The sequence below is a fragment of the Lagenorhynchus albirostris genome, chromosome 3 (genome assembly GCF_949774975.1).
Source record: "Lagenorhynchus albirostris chromosome 3, mLagAlb1.1, whole genome shotgun sequence".
Classification (NCBI taxonomy): domain Eukaryota; kingdom Metazoa; phylum Chordata; class Mammalia; order Artiodactyla; family Delphinidae; genus Lagenorhynchus; species Lagenorhynchus albirostris.
This window is the reverse complement of record NC_083097.1, coordinates 55,760,266-55,777,011: the sequence shown is the minus strand read 5'-3', so window position 1 is coordinate 55,777,011 and position 16,746 is coordinate 55,760,266. Positions and strand designations below refer to the sequence as shown.

Genomic DNA, 16,746 nt, shown 5'->3' with positions numbered 1-16,746 from the left:
TTTGAACCTCTTCAGCTGGCTGCTTGGCTCACTGATTTTCAGCCTTACTTCTCTTCCAGTATATAATATATAATTAAGTTTCCACACCTGTCTCAAAGCAAGACTTTAGACACATCACATAAGTTATGACATGTAGTATTTTCATTATCAGCCATTCCAAAATATTTCCTGATTCCCACTGTGGATTTCTTCCAAGTGGTACTTTTAGCATTAAATTTCATTTCACGCCTCCAGATGATACAGATTATGGTATAACTGATTAAGATTTGTGAATGTCATTCTGTATTTCAAATAGCCTTGACGTAAAGTGACCATTCATAATGATCCTTGAAGTATGATTCATGCTTTCAGAGAAAATCATGACAACCACCTACCTAAATGCTCTGCCACACATCCCATAGTTTCCAGCCCCGTAAGAGCCCCCGATAATGACAGTTATCTTCGGCACATTGGCACAGGCTACGGCAGTCACCATCTTGGCGCCATCCTTGGCAATTCCTTCAGCTTCGTACTCTCTACCAACCATAAATCCTGTGAGAACAGAAAGAGAGCCTCAGGGTGATGAGATTAGTGTGCAGAAGTCATTTTCACCAAGGTGCTAGAAGGACGTCTTGCCAACCTTATATTTTACCACAGGCCTCTCACCCGAATAAAATATTTATATGTGAAATATGCCCGCCACAAATTTGCATTAAAAGGTAAAATAAAATTTTCTCTGATCATTTAAAACATTGTTTAAGTGGTTCATCTGGATGCGCACAGAGATCCTCAAACAAGATAAGAATGCAACGTATCTTCAAGAAATTATCTCAGAACAATAGCTTGGTGATGAAAGAACAGGATACGGCAAGCTAAGGAAAAAGTACTATGGCAAGCCCAACTGTGAGGGCTTTAGGATTCACTGACCTGGTTTAAAATATAGATTATTCCTTCTGAAGCACTGCTTTAAAACTTTGATGAAATAAAATTAATGTTTCATAGAGATGCTGAGTCCCTGTCAGCGACTCAATAGCAAGATAAAAGAATTCTCATTATAATTATAGGATCCTTCTACTTCTCCAAGCTCCCACCCCCGGCTCTGTTGAAACTGGTCTGCAGCGTCACTGTGCTTTCCAGGCCTTGGGGTTCTTCCTCTTCACCTTATAAACGTTGCATCAGGCTTCATTTGTCTCCCTGCGCACCCACAGACGCACATGCCTACGTGATGGTCGCTGTTCTTGCTTTGCCAATCTCCATAATGGGTAATCCAATTCAATTAAACCATTTTTTATGGATCACTTGTACTTGCTGTGGATACAACAGTACGGATGTAACAAGCCCTGCCCCAACCAGGCACCATCTGCTTCCTCTGGTCACCTCCCTGCCCTCTGAACTGGGCCCTCAGAATAGCTCAGACACTCCTTTATCTATTTTATCTCGACTCCCTGTAACATTCCCACAATAGCTATCTCAAATATCGACTCTCTTTAAAAGCCCTCACCCACCACCCACCACCCTAGCAGCCCACTATGCCTCTAGTCCCCGTGAGTGATTTTGCCTTGAAAAAGAATACCGAGGCCACCTCACTTGGCTTTCTCTAACCCTTCTGTTTCTCACCATAAAGAACAACATAATCATGCTGCCTTTCTTCCTTTACTCTCATCTCTGTGGAAGAAATTAGAGTTACTCAAAGATTATCCCTGAGCCCTTTCTCTCCTCTCTGGATGTTATCTATTCCCGCAGCTTTAAACACCATCTCCATGTTCTAAGGTTGTCTCCACGTTCGCCTCCAGCTAACACACCTCTTCGGTGCTCAAGACTTTTCAACTGCCCACCATATATTTCCAAATGGATACATTTGAGGTCCCTCAAATGCAATGTTGAAAAACCAAACTCAAACTCTGCTCTCTGACCCCAACCCAACAAAAAATAAAGCACAGCGAAAATGTAGGAATCTTCCGAGCACACGGTCTAACTTACTGGTGGTTAATAAATCATGAGTCATTATTAGAAACAAGGTCTCTGGCCTAGTGAAGCTTCAGAGTACTTTTACATGCCCTCTTAGAAGGTTTGCCACATAGGGCCCTCTCTGGCTGCCACCTGGATATAACTCCTCTCAAGAGTCATCTAACCAGATATCTTAAACTTAAGAACAGCACCAGATGAAGATGTTTTAGCACCAGTACTATGTAAAGCCCTGCTGACTGCCAAGGCCAAACTCCTTCTCATAAAGGCATGCCTGATCCCAACAACTAATTAAGGACTTCTTCCTTTGAACTTGAGATAACCACACATGACTTAGAACAGTGGTGCCCAACATTTTTTGGCACCAGGGACCGGTTTCATGGAAGACAATTTTTCCACGAGTGGGGTGGCGGCGGGCGGGGGGGAAGGCTCAGGCAGTAATGTGAGCCACGGGGAGCAGCAGAGGAAGCTTCACTCCCTCGCCCACCACTCACCTCCTGCTGTGCGGCCTGGTTCCTAACAGGCCATGGATCAGTACCAGTCCGCGGCCCAGGGGTGGGAACCCCTGACTTAGAAGACGGGGAAACATTTTTTTTAGCTAATCAACATATCGGAGTGCCTCCTATCTGTCAGGCACCATGCAACACACAAAAAGTATAAATAGGAGAATCATAGAATGCCAGGAAGAAGAACTCTAGAACCCTAAGAGCCCTTAAAAATCATTTCACCTGCCATGTTAGGATCACCCATGAAACATGAAATCAGACAGTTGACATTGGTCTTATCATTCTCTGGAGTCAAAACACAAATCGCGGAACTTCCCTGGCGGTCCAGTGGTAAAGAATCTGCCTTACAATGCAGGGGACACAGGTTTGATCCCTGGTCAAGAAACTAAGATACTACATGCCAGGGCAACTAAGCCTGTGCGCCACAACTACTGAGCTCGTGTGCCTCAACTAGAGAGCCTGCATCTGCAAACTACAGAGCCCATGCACTCTGGAGCCCATGTGCCACAGAGCCTGCGCACCGCAACTAGAGAGAGAAAAACCCCCGCCACAACTAGAGAGAAGCCTGCGCGCCGCAATGAAAGAGCCTGCGTGCCACAACTAAGACCCAACGCAGCCAAATATTAAATAAATAAATAAATAAATAATCTTAAAAAAAACACCTCAAATCCCAGACTTTGTTCAGGATGTGCATGTCCATTTAAGATGTTGCTTCAGGTAGAATTAACTGCACGATGAAAGATAAGGAAAAGGGAGGACCACAGCATGTACTTAAAATCCTTTATGGGGAACAAAGTACTGGGAAAGAGACCATGGGTCAGATAACACCCTCCAGCACTAATGAGAGTGTTACTGGCTGAGAACACTCTGCTGTTTTCTGGGTGGGTGGGTGCACATGTGCAGGAGTAAAGGAAGGCCACTCAAATGTTTGATACACTTGAAACTCAGAAATTGCTTCACTCAAAAACATGGATAAATTCCCCCAAATATTTAAGATTCTTGAATTGTTAACCTTTAAAGATGATCTAGAGAGAGCATGTCCAATAAAGCTTTCTGTTATGATGGAAGCATTCTATGTCTGCACTGTCCAATACATGAGCCATACTGGACACTGCAGCTCTTGAATAAATGCACCCAAACTGGTTAAGCTGTTTTTTCTTTTTTTTTTTTGGCTGCGTTGGGTCTTCATTGCTGCGTGCAGAGTTTCTCTAATTGCTGACAGCAGGGTCTACTCTTCGTTGCAGTACACGGGCTTCTCATCGCGGTGGCTTCTCTTGTTGCAGAGCACGGGCTCTAGGCATGCAGGCTTCAGTAGTTGAGGCATGGACTCAGTAGTTGTGGCTCGCAGGCTCTAGAGCACAGGCTCAGTAGTTGTGGTGCACGGGCTTAGTTGCTCTGTGGCATGTGGGATCTTCCCAGACCAGGGCTCGAACCCGTGTCCCCTGCATTAGCAGGCGGATTCTTAATCACTGCGAGGCCACCAGGGAAGTCCAAGCCATTTTCTTACCAGTAATGTTTTGAAGAAACAGCAGAGGGATATTCCTTTGGCAGCATAACTGGATAAAATGAGCTCCCTATAAGCAAATAAAATAAAAATCTTTTTAGTGGGAGGTTAACAAATTTAATCATCATTTACCCTGCAAGCAACACATTTGGGTCAAAGAAAGAGTACCCTTTGCTTGGCTAGTCTGACCTTATAGTAACAGTAATAATAATACTACCATGGGGACCCACTGTCAATGGAACGTGATTACAATTTGCACTGTTTTGCACAGGCACCTGTGTGATCACTGGCACATGACTGCAGGCCAACTCCTGTATCAGAGATGAAGTCAACCACTAATATTCCAAACAGCAAGTGAAACTTCAGGAACAGAGAAGAAGGAATTGCTTGTCAATGAGAATTTCTGAGCCTCACCAGAAGGCAATTCTCTGGTTCTCCACTTTAAAAAAGATAGAATATAAACCCTTCTGGGATACCTACGTTTTGATGATCACTTGAAATTCTTTCATGCACCAAGATTATAGTAAAAATATATCTTTCTTACCAACATACTTGAAATAAAGGGGATTTTTTTTTTGGCTGCGTTGGGTCTTCATTGCTGCGCGTGGGCTTTCTCTAGTTACGGCAAGCGAGGGTTACTCTTCGTTGTGGTGCGCAAGCTTCTGATTGCGGTGGCTGCTCTTGTTGCAGAGCACAGGCTCTAGGTGTGCGGGCTTCAGTAGTTGTGGCTCGCGGGCTCTAGAGCGCAGGCTCAGTAGTTGTGGCACACGGGCTTAGTTGTTCCGTGGCATGTGGGATTTTCCCAGACCAGGGCTCGAACCCGCGTCCGCTGCATTGGAAGGCAGATTCTTAACTACTGTGCCACCAGGGAAGCCCAAATGGGATTTTAGATGAGTGCTAGACACCTTTTAACCTTGAGTTTAGGAAATTAGTTATTTAATGACACAAAAATATAACTATTCCAGGGGCTTCCCGGGTGGCGCAGTGGTTGAGAGTCCGCCTGCCGATGCAGGGGACACGGGTTCATGCCCCGGTCTGGGAAGATCCCACATGCCGCGGAGCAGCTGGGCCCGTGAGCCATGGCCGCTGAGCCTGCGCGTCCAGAGCCTGTGCTCCACAACGGGAGAGGCCACAACAGTGAGAGGCCCACGTACCGCAAAAAAAAAAAAAAAAAAAAAAAAAAAAAAAAAAAAAAATATATATATATATATATATATATATATAACTATTCCTTTCCCTATCTTCTAAAGATTATGTGAGTAAGAGAACACTTAAAGCTGTTTCCTTTATATTTTACTCTCTATTTGCAGATGCCTTTAACTTAGCTGGAAATGCCTTGGCAAGTACAAGATTGCAAAGCAATTGCTCGACCTCAAATACGAGAACGAGGAAATCACACAGACTTGTGGGGCTTACCTCAACAAATGAAATGTCAGACAGAGGCCAAACATAGCTCTCCTCCTGTATTTATCTGTGACAAGCCAACAAATAAAACAAGGCGGTGTTTGTTGGCCTCAGTCTGACATACCTTCTATTGAAATAAGCATATTATATAGTCATTAAAAGTCAGTGTATTAGGGGCTTCCCTGGTGGCTCAGTGGTTAAGAAGCCACCTGCCAATGCAGGGGACACGGGTTCGAGCCCTGGTCCGGGAAGATCCCACATGCCATGGAGCAAATAAGCCTGTGCGCCACAACAATTGAGCCTGCGCTCTAGGGCCCACGAGCCACTACTGAAGTCCGCAGGCCTAGAGCCCATGCTCCGCAACAAGAGAAGCCACCACAATGAGAAGCCCGCACACCGCAACGAACAGTGGCCCCCACTCACCGCAACTAGAGAAAGCCTGCACTCAGCAACAAAGACCCAATGCAGCCAAAAATAAATAAATAAATTTTTAAAAAAAGTCAGTGTATTAGAAATATTTAATATTTTGGAAACGCTCGCTATACACACTATTAAGTGAAAACCAGCAAAACTTCCCTATATATGGCAAAACCAATTTTGTTTAAAAAAAGAGGAGGAATAGAAAAAACTAAGGAACCATAATAAAATGTTACTCAAGGTTATTTCTGGCATGAATGTAGGTGACTTTTATTTTCTTTATTTTTACTCTCTTATTTTCGTCTTATAATCTCAGTGGGGGAACAATAATGAATAGCAAAATCCAGAAACTAACTTTACTAATAAAACATTCTGCCAAAGACAAATTCTTCCTAATTAGGGTATGAAAGTGCTTAATTGCCTGTTACCTGCCTCAGTAAGAGAACGTTTACCTTGTTATTCACTCTATCATTTGAAGAGGAAAAACAGGGCTAAACTTTTTTATTTTCTTAAGAAAATATTTTATCAAATAAGTACATGAATTACATTTATCCAAGTTTAGGTAAATCTGAGACAATGATGTATGAAATTGAATACTAAGACAAAATATATTCATGAATTCCCTCTTTTAAAACCAGAGCTTCAGTAACAAGACCCACTATCTTTCTGTTTCCAAAAAGTGAAAATATAATCAAGTTAAACTGATTATGGGATAGGATAGAGCAGGTCATGTCTCAGAACCATATGAACAGTATGTTTGAACCCCTCGAATGCATGAAACACTTTCAAGACAAGTATTCCTGTATTCTTAGAAAATGTATACATCATCCACAGCAGTTATAATTCAAGTATTAAAAGGACTTTCCTAAAACAAACATTTGTATTTTTAACAGTGCTCAAGACAGTTCATCATATTCACGTAAACCTCCCTAAAGCTGTTTCAAACATTTAACACGCGTACACATGTATGTTCACACGTATAGGCACACAATGTTCTGTTTGCTAAGGCATCTGGTTAAATATTTTAAAGATTTTATGCAATAATTTTCATTCATTACTTGATAATGTTTATATTAAAACAGAAAAACCTTGAAACATTTTTAACAGTACTTGCCTTTTTTGCAGATTCAGAAAAGAGAACTCCATTGTTTCCAACGATACCTACTGGGTATCCAAATATTCTAGCAAATCCTCAAAAGAAAATTGAAAAAAATATGTATATATTTCAGAGGGCTTTTAATTCACAACGAACAGACATATTTATACATTGTTTAATTTCAAATCAATGTTTAAAATGTAGAGATTTCATCTATGGTACAAAATAGCTCATGGCATAATTTATTTCTAAGGTACTGGAGTCTGGGTTTTTTGCTTTCTTGAAAGGGGTGTGTTACATATAAAGTTATCCACTTGTCTGACCAACCAGTTTGGTTAGATGATTGGATTAGTGTCATCCATTCATTCATGTAACATATATGAGTGCCTACTATGTACCAGACACGAAGGGTATTCTGATACAGAACAAATCAGACACAGATCCCTTTAAAGGTCAATGTTCAGAGCCATCGGCCAGTTTCAGGTGACTAGCTTGCCTTAAAACGCCTGAGGTAATGACAGGCCCTTGAAATAAAAGGGATAAACTCAGCAAAGACAAACTTTTTTAAAAAGCAGGAATGCAGTCAAGCCTGGTGGTAACTGAGTTTAAGGTAAGAAATCCAGTTAAGCTTAGAAGAATAAATCACTACACTTTCATTTTCTCTGTGTTTGCATCTTTTTCTTTCTCCTTTCCACAAGTTTGGTTTTTGTCTCAATATCACTTCCACTACCACTCCACACACACACACACATACACATAAACACACACACACACACACATACACACACACACACACACACACACACATGAGAAATAAGAGAGAAGAAAAAGGGGGAAGAAAACCCTGTTATTTTGTGAAGTAGACACTTTAGGTGATTCCAGGAGGCTATTTTGTAAATATGAAGGACGTGACTAGAGACATTCCCAAGAGTGATTTTCAGGTGTCAAATACTTGGAAGCCAAGTGTCAACAAACTGTGCTTGTGAGAGGGGTCACAGGAAGCTCAATGCCAAAGTTCCTGGACCAGGCTCTGTGTCCAAGCTCAAGCTCGGACAGGCTGCCACTAAGACCCCTGGCGTGGGCCGCCCAACACAAAGCAGGTGCTCGAAGAATGAATGGATAAGAGAGAATGTCAACCTACTGACAAGCCAGAACACCGAATTTTTTAACTTACTTTTGTTCTTTACTCTGGCTTTGTCTTGATTTATTTTTTAAAATCCTTATGTTTATTTAATATGTTAAAATGAAACACTGATTTGCTGGTCACCTTGATTTCTCTTGGTCTTTCAGACTTACAATCCCAGCCCAAACCCTAGGCTACACACCCTAAATGGCACTGCCACTTACAGAGGCAATTCAGAAAGGGGCAAACCTCCCCAAAGTTCTAACAATCCACCCTGAGTCCTGACCCATCCCATAAAAAGAGCTGGGAATCCAGCACGTGTCTCAGCAGCACGGTGCTACTCCTGAAGGTGTTCTGCCCTGTGAGCTGTTTAAACTTTTCATCCACTCTTAGTCCTGCTGAGTAGGGCGCATGCCCCACTACACTAGGGTCACCCATGGAGGGAGCACCTTCACCAACTTCCTATCGGCCAAACAAGAAAGCAAAATGTCTACGCAACTCCTAGGCCTACCTATGGCAAGTGCGGGGGGCAGGAGGAAAGCTGTAAGAACTGCCAGAGACACCTGATCCTTACAGAAATCTGTCCTTCTCCCTCCTCACTCCCACTCATGGCCCCCCGCATTCATCCCTCCCTCCTCCTTTCATGCCCCCTCCCCCTCATACCCCCTTTCATCCTCTCTTACTACCTCCTCACCCTCTCATTCCCCCTTCGCCCTCTCATTCCTCTCTTCTCCCTCTCACTGCCCCCCGCCCACCCAAACCTTATTTGAATTCCAGTACAGACAAGAAGAGATGGAGATCTACCAGCTGGTAGATCTACCCCTGGTATTTTAGGGAGCAAAGGTACCACAAGTATTTTAGCAAGTCCAGGGCAAATACATAAAAACAGATGACAAAGCCCACCCATCCATCTCTGAGAAAGAAGCAGAAACAGTTCTGACTTGTTTTAAACGGCTGCAAAATGAGGGTTACATCCTGAACTATTTGGGGACAAATCCTGTCTATATATCAAAGAAAAAGCTCTTAATCACTTAAACACCTAAATACAAACACATAAATTCCACTTCCAGCGTGAACCCTTCTCTTGCTCATAAATCAGACCAGGAGAAACTGCTGTGACTTATCCTTGAGACTCAATGTATATTTGCAATTTGGATTTTTGCAGCTAGTTGTTTGTCCTACTCTGGTATGCTGTCTTCAGATTAACTACTACATTTTGGAGCTTCTTTAAGACCAAGTAAAATGCCCAAATTTGTTTTGCCATTTGTCCAAAATAGATTACTATGGACCTGGTGTCTATGTTTCAAATATTTCTTCAAAGGCCTACGAACGGGGTGGGATAGGGAGGGTGGGAGGGAGGGAGACGCAAGCGGGAAGAGATATGGGAATATATGTATGTATATAACTGATTCATTTTGTTGTGAAGCTGAAGCTAACATACCATTGTAAAGCAATTATACTCCAAGAAAGATGTTAAAAAAAAAAAAAAAAGGCCTACGAACATAACAGTTTAGGTGAATGAATTAACTTTTATAAACGTTCTTATTTTGTTTCTTCAGACTTGGTATTCTGTCCTGTATTCTCAATCTAGTCTCTGTGTGGATCAACGTAAGACCTACACAGAGGCGGTGAGAAGGTTTAACTCAGTCTACAGTCTTCTGGGAAACTAAAACATCACACGAAACTTCACAGTCGAATTGAAGACTAAAGAATAAAGAAGACAGTGCTGAAATTTTCAAAATAATTAGAGTCATCCAGAGAAATTTTAAAAACTACAAATATTTTTGTTAATTTTACGATGATAAGAGCCTTTTTATACAGCTAATGCTACAAAGTCACAGAATAATGGTCTGGACCAGAGCATCTTGCCCTTATCATTTTAAATTCTGGATCCATGAAGGCATTCAGCTACAAGTGATCTTTACAAAACAGCTCCTTTTGAGTACTGACTCACACGTTTATACCGCTCTAAATAACAAAGCTCATGCCAAGTGCATCAGGGCCGTGAGACAAGAGATCACTTATTTTCAAAGCAGCATAAAACGTTCACATTTTCAGTTCTTCATCTTTATACCTGTAACTAATGTGTCTCCATATAAGGCTTTAAATTCATTGAATCTGCTTCCATCCACGATTCTAGCAATGACCTAAGGAAAAATAACAATGTCCCTCAGCAATTATATTATAAAAGAATATTTGCATTCAACTTATTTGTAAGGAAAACAAATTTGTAATGAAGTTGTCACTTTCACAAAATTTCACCCTACTCAGAAAATCTTCTCAATAGAATTTCACTTGATATGCATGGTTAATGCCCTGAAGTCATTCTTGGCCCTGATTTTATACTTTACTATAAAAGCAACAGCTCCATGCTGTATACCAGAGAAGCACAGAGACTACATGGGCTGGTTGCTAGACTCACAGCTTCAGGGGCTGTCAAATGTATTGGCCAAGAGTCAGGGATTCAATCAGAAAGCAAGGTCCTACTACATGTCACAGGGAATCATACTCAATATTTTGTAATAACCTATAAGGGAAAAGAATCTGAAAAAGAATATATATAAAACTGAATCACTGTGCTGTACACCTGAAGTTAACACAACATTGTAAATCAACTATACTTTAATTAAAAGAGTTATTAAGGAAAAAAAAAGAAGAAAGAAAGCAAGGTCCAGCCTTACAGTCAGAAGACTTAGGCTCCAATCTAGGGTATAACATATGATTTATTGATTTATGTGTCCTAGAGTAAGGCATTTAACCCCTCTGAGTCTCGGTTCTCACTTCTGCAAAGATGGAACAAAGTTGTGAAGATATGATGAACTAGTAATAAAGGAACCTAAGAAAATAATGCTGAGATGAAGAACCAGCTCTGACTCCCAGCTTCTCCCAGCTCTACCACTGGGAAACTAGAGTCACAGCCTGGTTACTTAAAATCCCTGAAGCCTCAGTTTCCTCATCTGTTTAAAAAAAAAAAGTAATAACAATAATAATAATACTTAAGAGCTAATAACATTGCCTGGTACTCATCAAAAGGTAGCTATTATTATTAAGCCTTCAATAAAGGTTCATTGATTCTGAATCTGATACACATACACACACACACACAGACACACACACACACACACATATAATTAATCTACACAAAGTTACTAGCTTATCCTCCATATTCATCATTATACATCAGGACTATTTCAAAGTGTTCTAAACATGAAGCATATTCCACATTTTTTCAGAAACTATTTTAGATGCTACACATCATTTTTTCTGTCCAGTTTGAGCTTCCTTTTTCCTGTTTACCACATCAATCAAAGCCTTATTTTATAAGCTGCAAAGGCTGAAAAATGAGTGAATAGCTTACTTTGAATTATGTTTTAGCTACTTTCCTAAAAGGTCAAATAATATAATGGGGATATAACAGTTGTCTAAAGTGCTATGTGGCTCCAAAATTACACCTTTTGAAAAACAAACACATAGTGACGACCACTCTTCCATACAAAGATAAAGCCACTCAAAAGGTCAGAGCAGCCTAGGGCCACTTAACGTGAACCCCCTTCTATTTGCTTTACGATGAAGTCCACTCAGCCACATAAAATACACTAACTCATCTGCACAAAGATTCAAACTTTAGGAAGCAGACATATCATACGGCACTACTCCTATTTCTAGGAGCAGAAATCAATGCTCAGAGAGGTTCAACCCCAGTACCCCTGACTAGGGAAACAAGAACTACAACCTGGGTTTTTTTTTTTTTTTTTTTTTTTTTTGCGGTACGCGGGCCTCTCACTGTTATGGCCTCTCCCGCTGCCGAGCACAGGCTCCGGAAGCACAGGCTCAGCGGCCATGGCTCACGGGCCCAGCCGCTCCGCGGCACGTGGTATCTTCCCAGACCGGGTCACAAACCCGTGTCCCCTGCATCGGCAGGCGGACTCTCAACCACTGCGCCAGCAGGGAAGCCCTAGAACCTGGGTTTTTCAATTAATATCTCAATGTTGTCCCACAGCTCCATATACTAGTAAGACCTCCATACAAGGCTTATTTGCAATTACAGAAAAATATAATAAATTAACATCACAATGATGAACATGAATCAGCAAAAGGTAGAAGTCCAGGATACAATTTAAGAAGGCAGAAGTCTATCTTTATAAAAAGATATCCATTAAAATGAAATTGAACTACTATGAAGGCATGGATTCACATCTGTTTTGCTCATTTCTGTACCCCTAGTGCCTGAAACAATACCTTCATGGAAAAAGCACTCAATAAATACTGTGGAATAAATGAAAAAAGTGATTATGCTTGAAAGAATGAATCCTTAGCCACCTAGAAAACTTGACTATTAGAACAACCCATTTTTCAGGCACATCAGATTGTAAGTGCCAGTTTTTTCTATGCCTGTAATTAATTAAAAAGTCAAACTGAAAACCTAATTCTAGGGGCTTCCCTGGTGGCGCAGTGGTTGAGAGTCCGCCTGCTGGTGCAGGGGACACGGGTTCGTGCCCCGGTCCGGGAGGATCCTACATGCCGCGGAGCGGCTGGGCCTGTGAGCCATGGCCGCTGAGCCTGCGCGTCCAGAGCCTGTGCTCCACAACGGGAGAGGTCACGACAGTGAGAGGCCCGCGTACCGCAAAAAAAAAAAAAAAAAACCTAATTCTAAAACTTATAGTTAACTAAATTACCTTGCTAAAGTGAAGTACCAGTTGAAGCTCCATTAAAATCCAGCACTTAAGACCCTCTAACAATAATAGGGTATTGCCTAAAGAAATATTTGTACATATCCATAAGTGGGATATTACACTCATCAATTCATCCAAAAAAATATTTACTGAGTGCCTACCATGTCACCAGGTACTAGTATAAGAATCAGGACCTAACCACAAAAAAACATTCATGAAGAAGTTTTAAATAATGGGGAGATGTTTATAATTTAAACTGGAAAAATTAGAATTAAATATATATATATATATCAATATATGTATGTATGTATATACTATCTGAACTACATAAAAATGTATACATACACACTAAGCCAAAACACCAAAATATTGGCTGCTTTCTCTGCATGGTATAATTACAAGCAATTTTATGTTTTTCTGTATTTTCTATATTTTTCACAGTTAGTACATAATAGTTTTATAGTCAAGGGGAAACATAACAAAATATTAAGGCACAGAATCTGATATTAGGACAGTTTCCTAATTTAGAAAGTATCCTACCAGATATGGATACCGAACAAAATAAAAGACTACATGCTATATGCAAGCACTAAAAATTGTCAATCTAAACTACAGAAGACAATCTGTAACCATAGCAACATCTTCAACTGCAATCAAATGTCTAATCTTTGCTCCTGTCATATTGATCTAAAAGGGTATGTTTTTTCCTTTGAACAACTTACTGACATTTCATCCATTTCCCAAAATAAGAACCCAAAAAAGAAATAGCTGGAAATTATAAAGTTGTGCTACATCATTCCTAATGTCCACAGGAATATGGAGTACTAAATATGGACAAAGCAAGCTTAGTCATCGTGCAATGAAAACTTTCCAGTAATTAAGAGGTTCCCCCCCTCTCTCTTTTAGTAAGATATCTTTCCCTTATATGTCACTCCTTACTGAGACCCACAACAGTCCCTTAGTTTAGGGATGAACATATCTAAAACAGACTTCAGCTCTGAAAATGGATACACACAGCTTGCAGTTCAAACAAAGTTTAAAAACATGGCATAAACTATGATAGCATAGCTTACGGCTCACAGTTCCACTTTACACACCTCTCGGACATCAAAGTTCCGCTTAAGGTTGGCACCAACTATTCCATACAATTCATCAGCAGGAAATAAAGGATCTTCAGAAGGTTCAATGGTAACCTGCAGAAATATACAACAATCACATTAGCCTATTTAAAGACATTATTTCAAGGTGACATAAGCCAAAATGCTTTGGGAAAATAAAAAATATAAGAAGAGATCCAACTCACATCCATTTTCTTCTGATAATTTAGATTCCTTACAATCTTCCTAGCTAAGTGAAGGGCATGATTATCATCCAAAGCGTAGTAGTCACTTACTCCAGACTTTCTACAGAGTAAAGCACACTAAAAGAATCAGAACAGGGAAAAGGAAAATAATTAAATATCTTAAACCCCAAGTATCTTCCCTCATCTAAGGATGACGTCTTTTTACTTCCAAAACACTTTAATAACTGTCATCTAATTTGATCTTCATAACGTCCCTGGCAAAACAGTATTAACCTTGTTTTACAAACAGGAAAAACTGAGGTACACAAAAGTTAAGTACCTTGTCCTAGGACCACCAGTACCTGCATAAGAACCCACACCTTCTATTTTTCGATCTTGGCCTTCTTCTACTGGACCACAGGGCCTTATTTAATGCTCATCCCGTACACCTCAGACAAAATCGTATGTGACAGATAAAGTTCAACCACAGCTGGCACGCTTTCGTGATGTAGTTGGTGACAAAAATTGTTTATACCTCTCATTTCTGAGAGACTGCTGAGGCCTTCCTTACCACGTTACACCCCAAGAGTAAGCTGCTGCAGGTAGCACACACGAAGGCTTGAAAACGCTGTTCCTCAGATCAATGGTGAAAATGGGTATTGATAATATGGAACTGTGGTAAGGGCCTGCTCAATTTCAAGTTCAACGTGAATAAAGCATGGGCGTGCTCTGGCTCCAGTTAGATGGCTTGTTGTTTCACTTGTAGATGTACTATGACTTTCTAATAAAGTATTAAAAAAAAACACTATAAAGTCAGGCAAAAATATACACCTAAAGGGACTTCCCTGGCAGTCCACTGGTTAAGACACCACGCTTCCACTGCAGGGGGCACAGGTTCAATTGGTTGGGGAACTATAAGATGCCACGTGCCACGCAGCACAGCCAAAAAATAGAAAAAAAATATATATATATAGGTGTGTGTGTGCGCGCACACACACACACACACACACAACCCCTGAAAAAACAGAATTTTAGTTCATTTTATGAGCAAGAACTAAGCTGCCGCCATCTAAATTTTGATGTCTTGTCTAAGGAACACACCAAATCCTTAGGAGACGTCTTAGAACTGGGCTCTCACAGTGGTTTCACATCACTGTCCACCTCGGGCTTGGGTGTTCCTCAGTAAGAGCAAGGACCATGTGTGCTCCTCCAACCCTTTGCAAATAGCAGACCCTTCAGTTTCTTTAATTTGGTAGGACATTTTACAATTGACCGTGTCTTCCAAAGGCTTCACAAATACCAGCTACAATTGCTGACTTCTAGCTACACTGTAGTAACTCAGTAAGCAAAGAAAGGCAGAAGGGACTGCTTCCAAATCAGTAAATATTTAAAATAAAATGCCCTTTTTTTAAAAAAAAATAAATTTATTTATTTATTTATTTTTGACTGTATTGGGTCTTCGTTGCTGCACATGGGCTTTTCTCTAGCTGTGGAGAGCGGGGGCTACTCTTTGTTGTGGTGCACAGGCTTCTCATTGTGGTGGCTTCTCTTGTTGTGGAGCACAGGCTCTAGGCGCGCGGGCTCAGCAGTTGTGGCTTGTGGGCTCTAGAGCACAGGCTCAGTAGTTGTGGCTCGCGGGCTCTAGAGCACAGGCTCAGTAGTTGTGATGCACGGGCTTCGTTGCTCCGTGGCATGTGGGATCTTCCTGGACCAGGGCTCGAACCCGTGTCCCCTGTATTGGCAGGTGGATTCTTAACCACTGTGCCACCAGGGAAGTCCTAAAATGCCTTCTTTTAAAAACTGTCTAGCATTTACCAAAACAACAGGAAAGGGAAAATTTTTGATGAGACACTACTATGTAAAGCTTTGTGTCAAATTAACTACGAAGGATGACGAACCGGAGATGTACAAATACATATTTACAATGACAGAGAGAACCCAGAGCAAGTTGTGCCTAGTAAATTTTATGACACTGTTCCCAAAAAAGCCATCACCATCTAATCACTGTCCCATGATTTTAAACAGGCTACTATGAATGATGATAGCTAAAAGTAATAGAGCGCTTAGTATGCCACAGACACTGTGCTATGACGCAGGAATTATTCATATCTTCATTTTACAGAAGAGGAAATGAGGCTCTGGGAAGTTATGTAGTTTGTCTAGTCACAAGGGTAACAAGTGAGGCAAACGGAAGATGAATCCTAGAACCTACATGCCTAACGATATACCACCTACAGCTTTTACGGGCACCAGATGACTTTTTTTAAACTGTCCAAAAAATTTTTTTAATTAATGCTCCTCAAATACTATCTTCATCTCCTTCCCCTGATTAAGCACCTACAAACAGTGGCAGCCCACTTTGTCCTGTTTCTATTCTACCTGCATCCTCTCTCTCTCCAGGCTGAAACGTCTACTTCACTGTCTCCCTGAAATGGTCAGTAAATGACCAGATAAGAGAGAAATGCTGTATCTCTGCTCACAGTAGTGTTCACCAAAATAAGCAAGTCTTCTGTTTAAACCCAGGCAGAAAACTCAAGCTCTCGAAGCTTCTCCCTGCCTACCTCAATTCTGCTCCAGCTCTTCCCTTAATCATTCCTCCTTTTGCCTCTAGCTGTAAAACTGGAAGCATAATAGCTTATTTGTTTTGTAATTGTTTTTTAGTTCATTCATTTATATCTCTTATCTGCCGAGTTAAATTATAAATCCTTGACGGCAGGGACTAGGCCTGAAATTTTTCTGTATTACTCATAACACTTAGTATAATCAATCTATCCACAAATAAGTGCTCAAAAAGAAA

At 40.9% G+C, this 16,746-nt stretch overlaps 1 protein-coding gene across 1 annotated transcript in view; it reads right to left on the bottom strand.

Moving 5' to 3' along the window:
* MCCC2 (methylcrotonyl-CoA carboxylase subunit 2) overlaps positions 1–16,746 on the bottom strand; it is a 64,353-nt gene that overhangs the window by 7,927 nt on the left and 39,680 nt on the right. Inside the window, exons 9-14 of the mRNA XM_060143090.1 lie at positions 13,971–14,070; positions 13,765–13,860; positions 10,069–10,141; positions 6,886–6,966; positions 3,958–4,020; positions 375–531 (exon numbers count right to left, since the gene is read on the bottom strand). Coding sequence (XP_059999073.1) covers positions 375–531; positions 3,958–4,020; positions 6,886–6,966; positions 10,069–10,141; positions 13,765–13,860; positions 13,971–14,070 — 570 coding nt within the window. The remainder of the gene's footprint in view (positions 1–374; positions 532–3,957; positions 4,021–6,885; positions 6,967–10,068; positions 10,142–13,764; positions 13,861–13,970; positions 14,071–16,746) is intronic.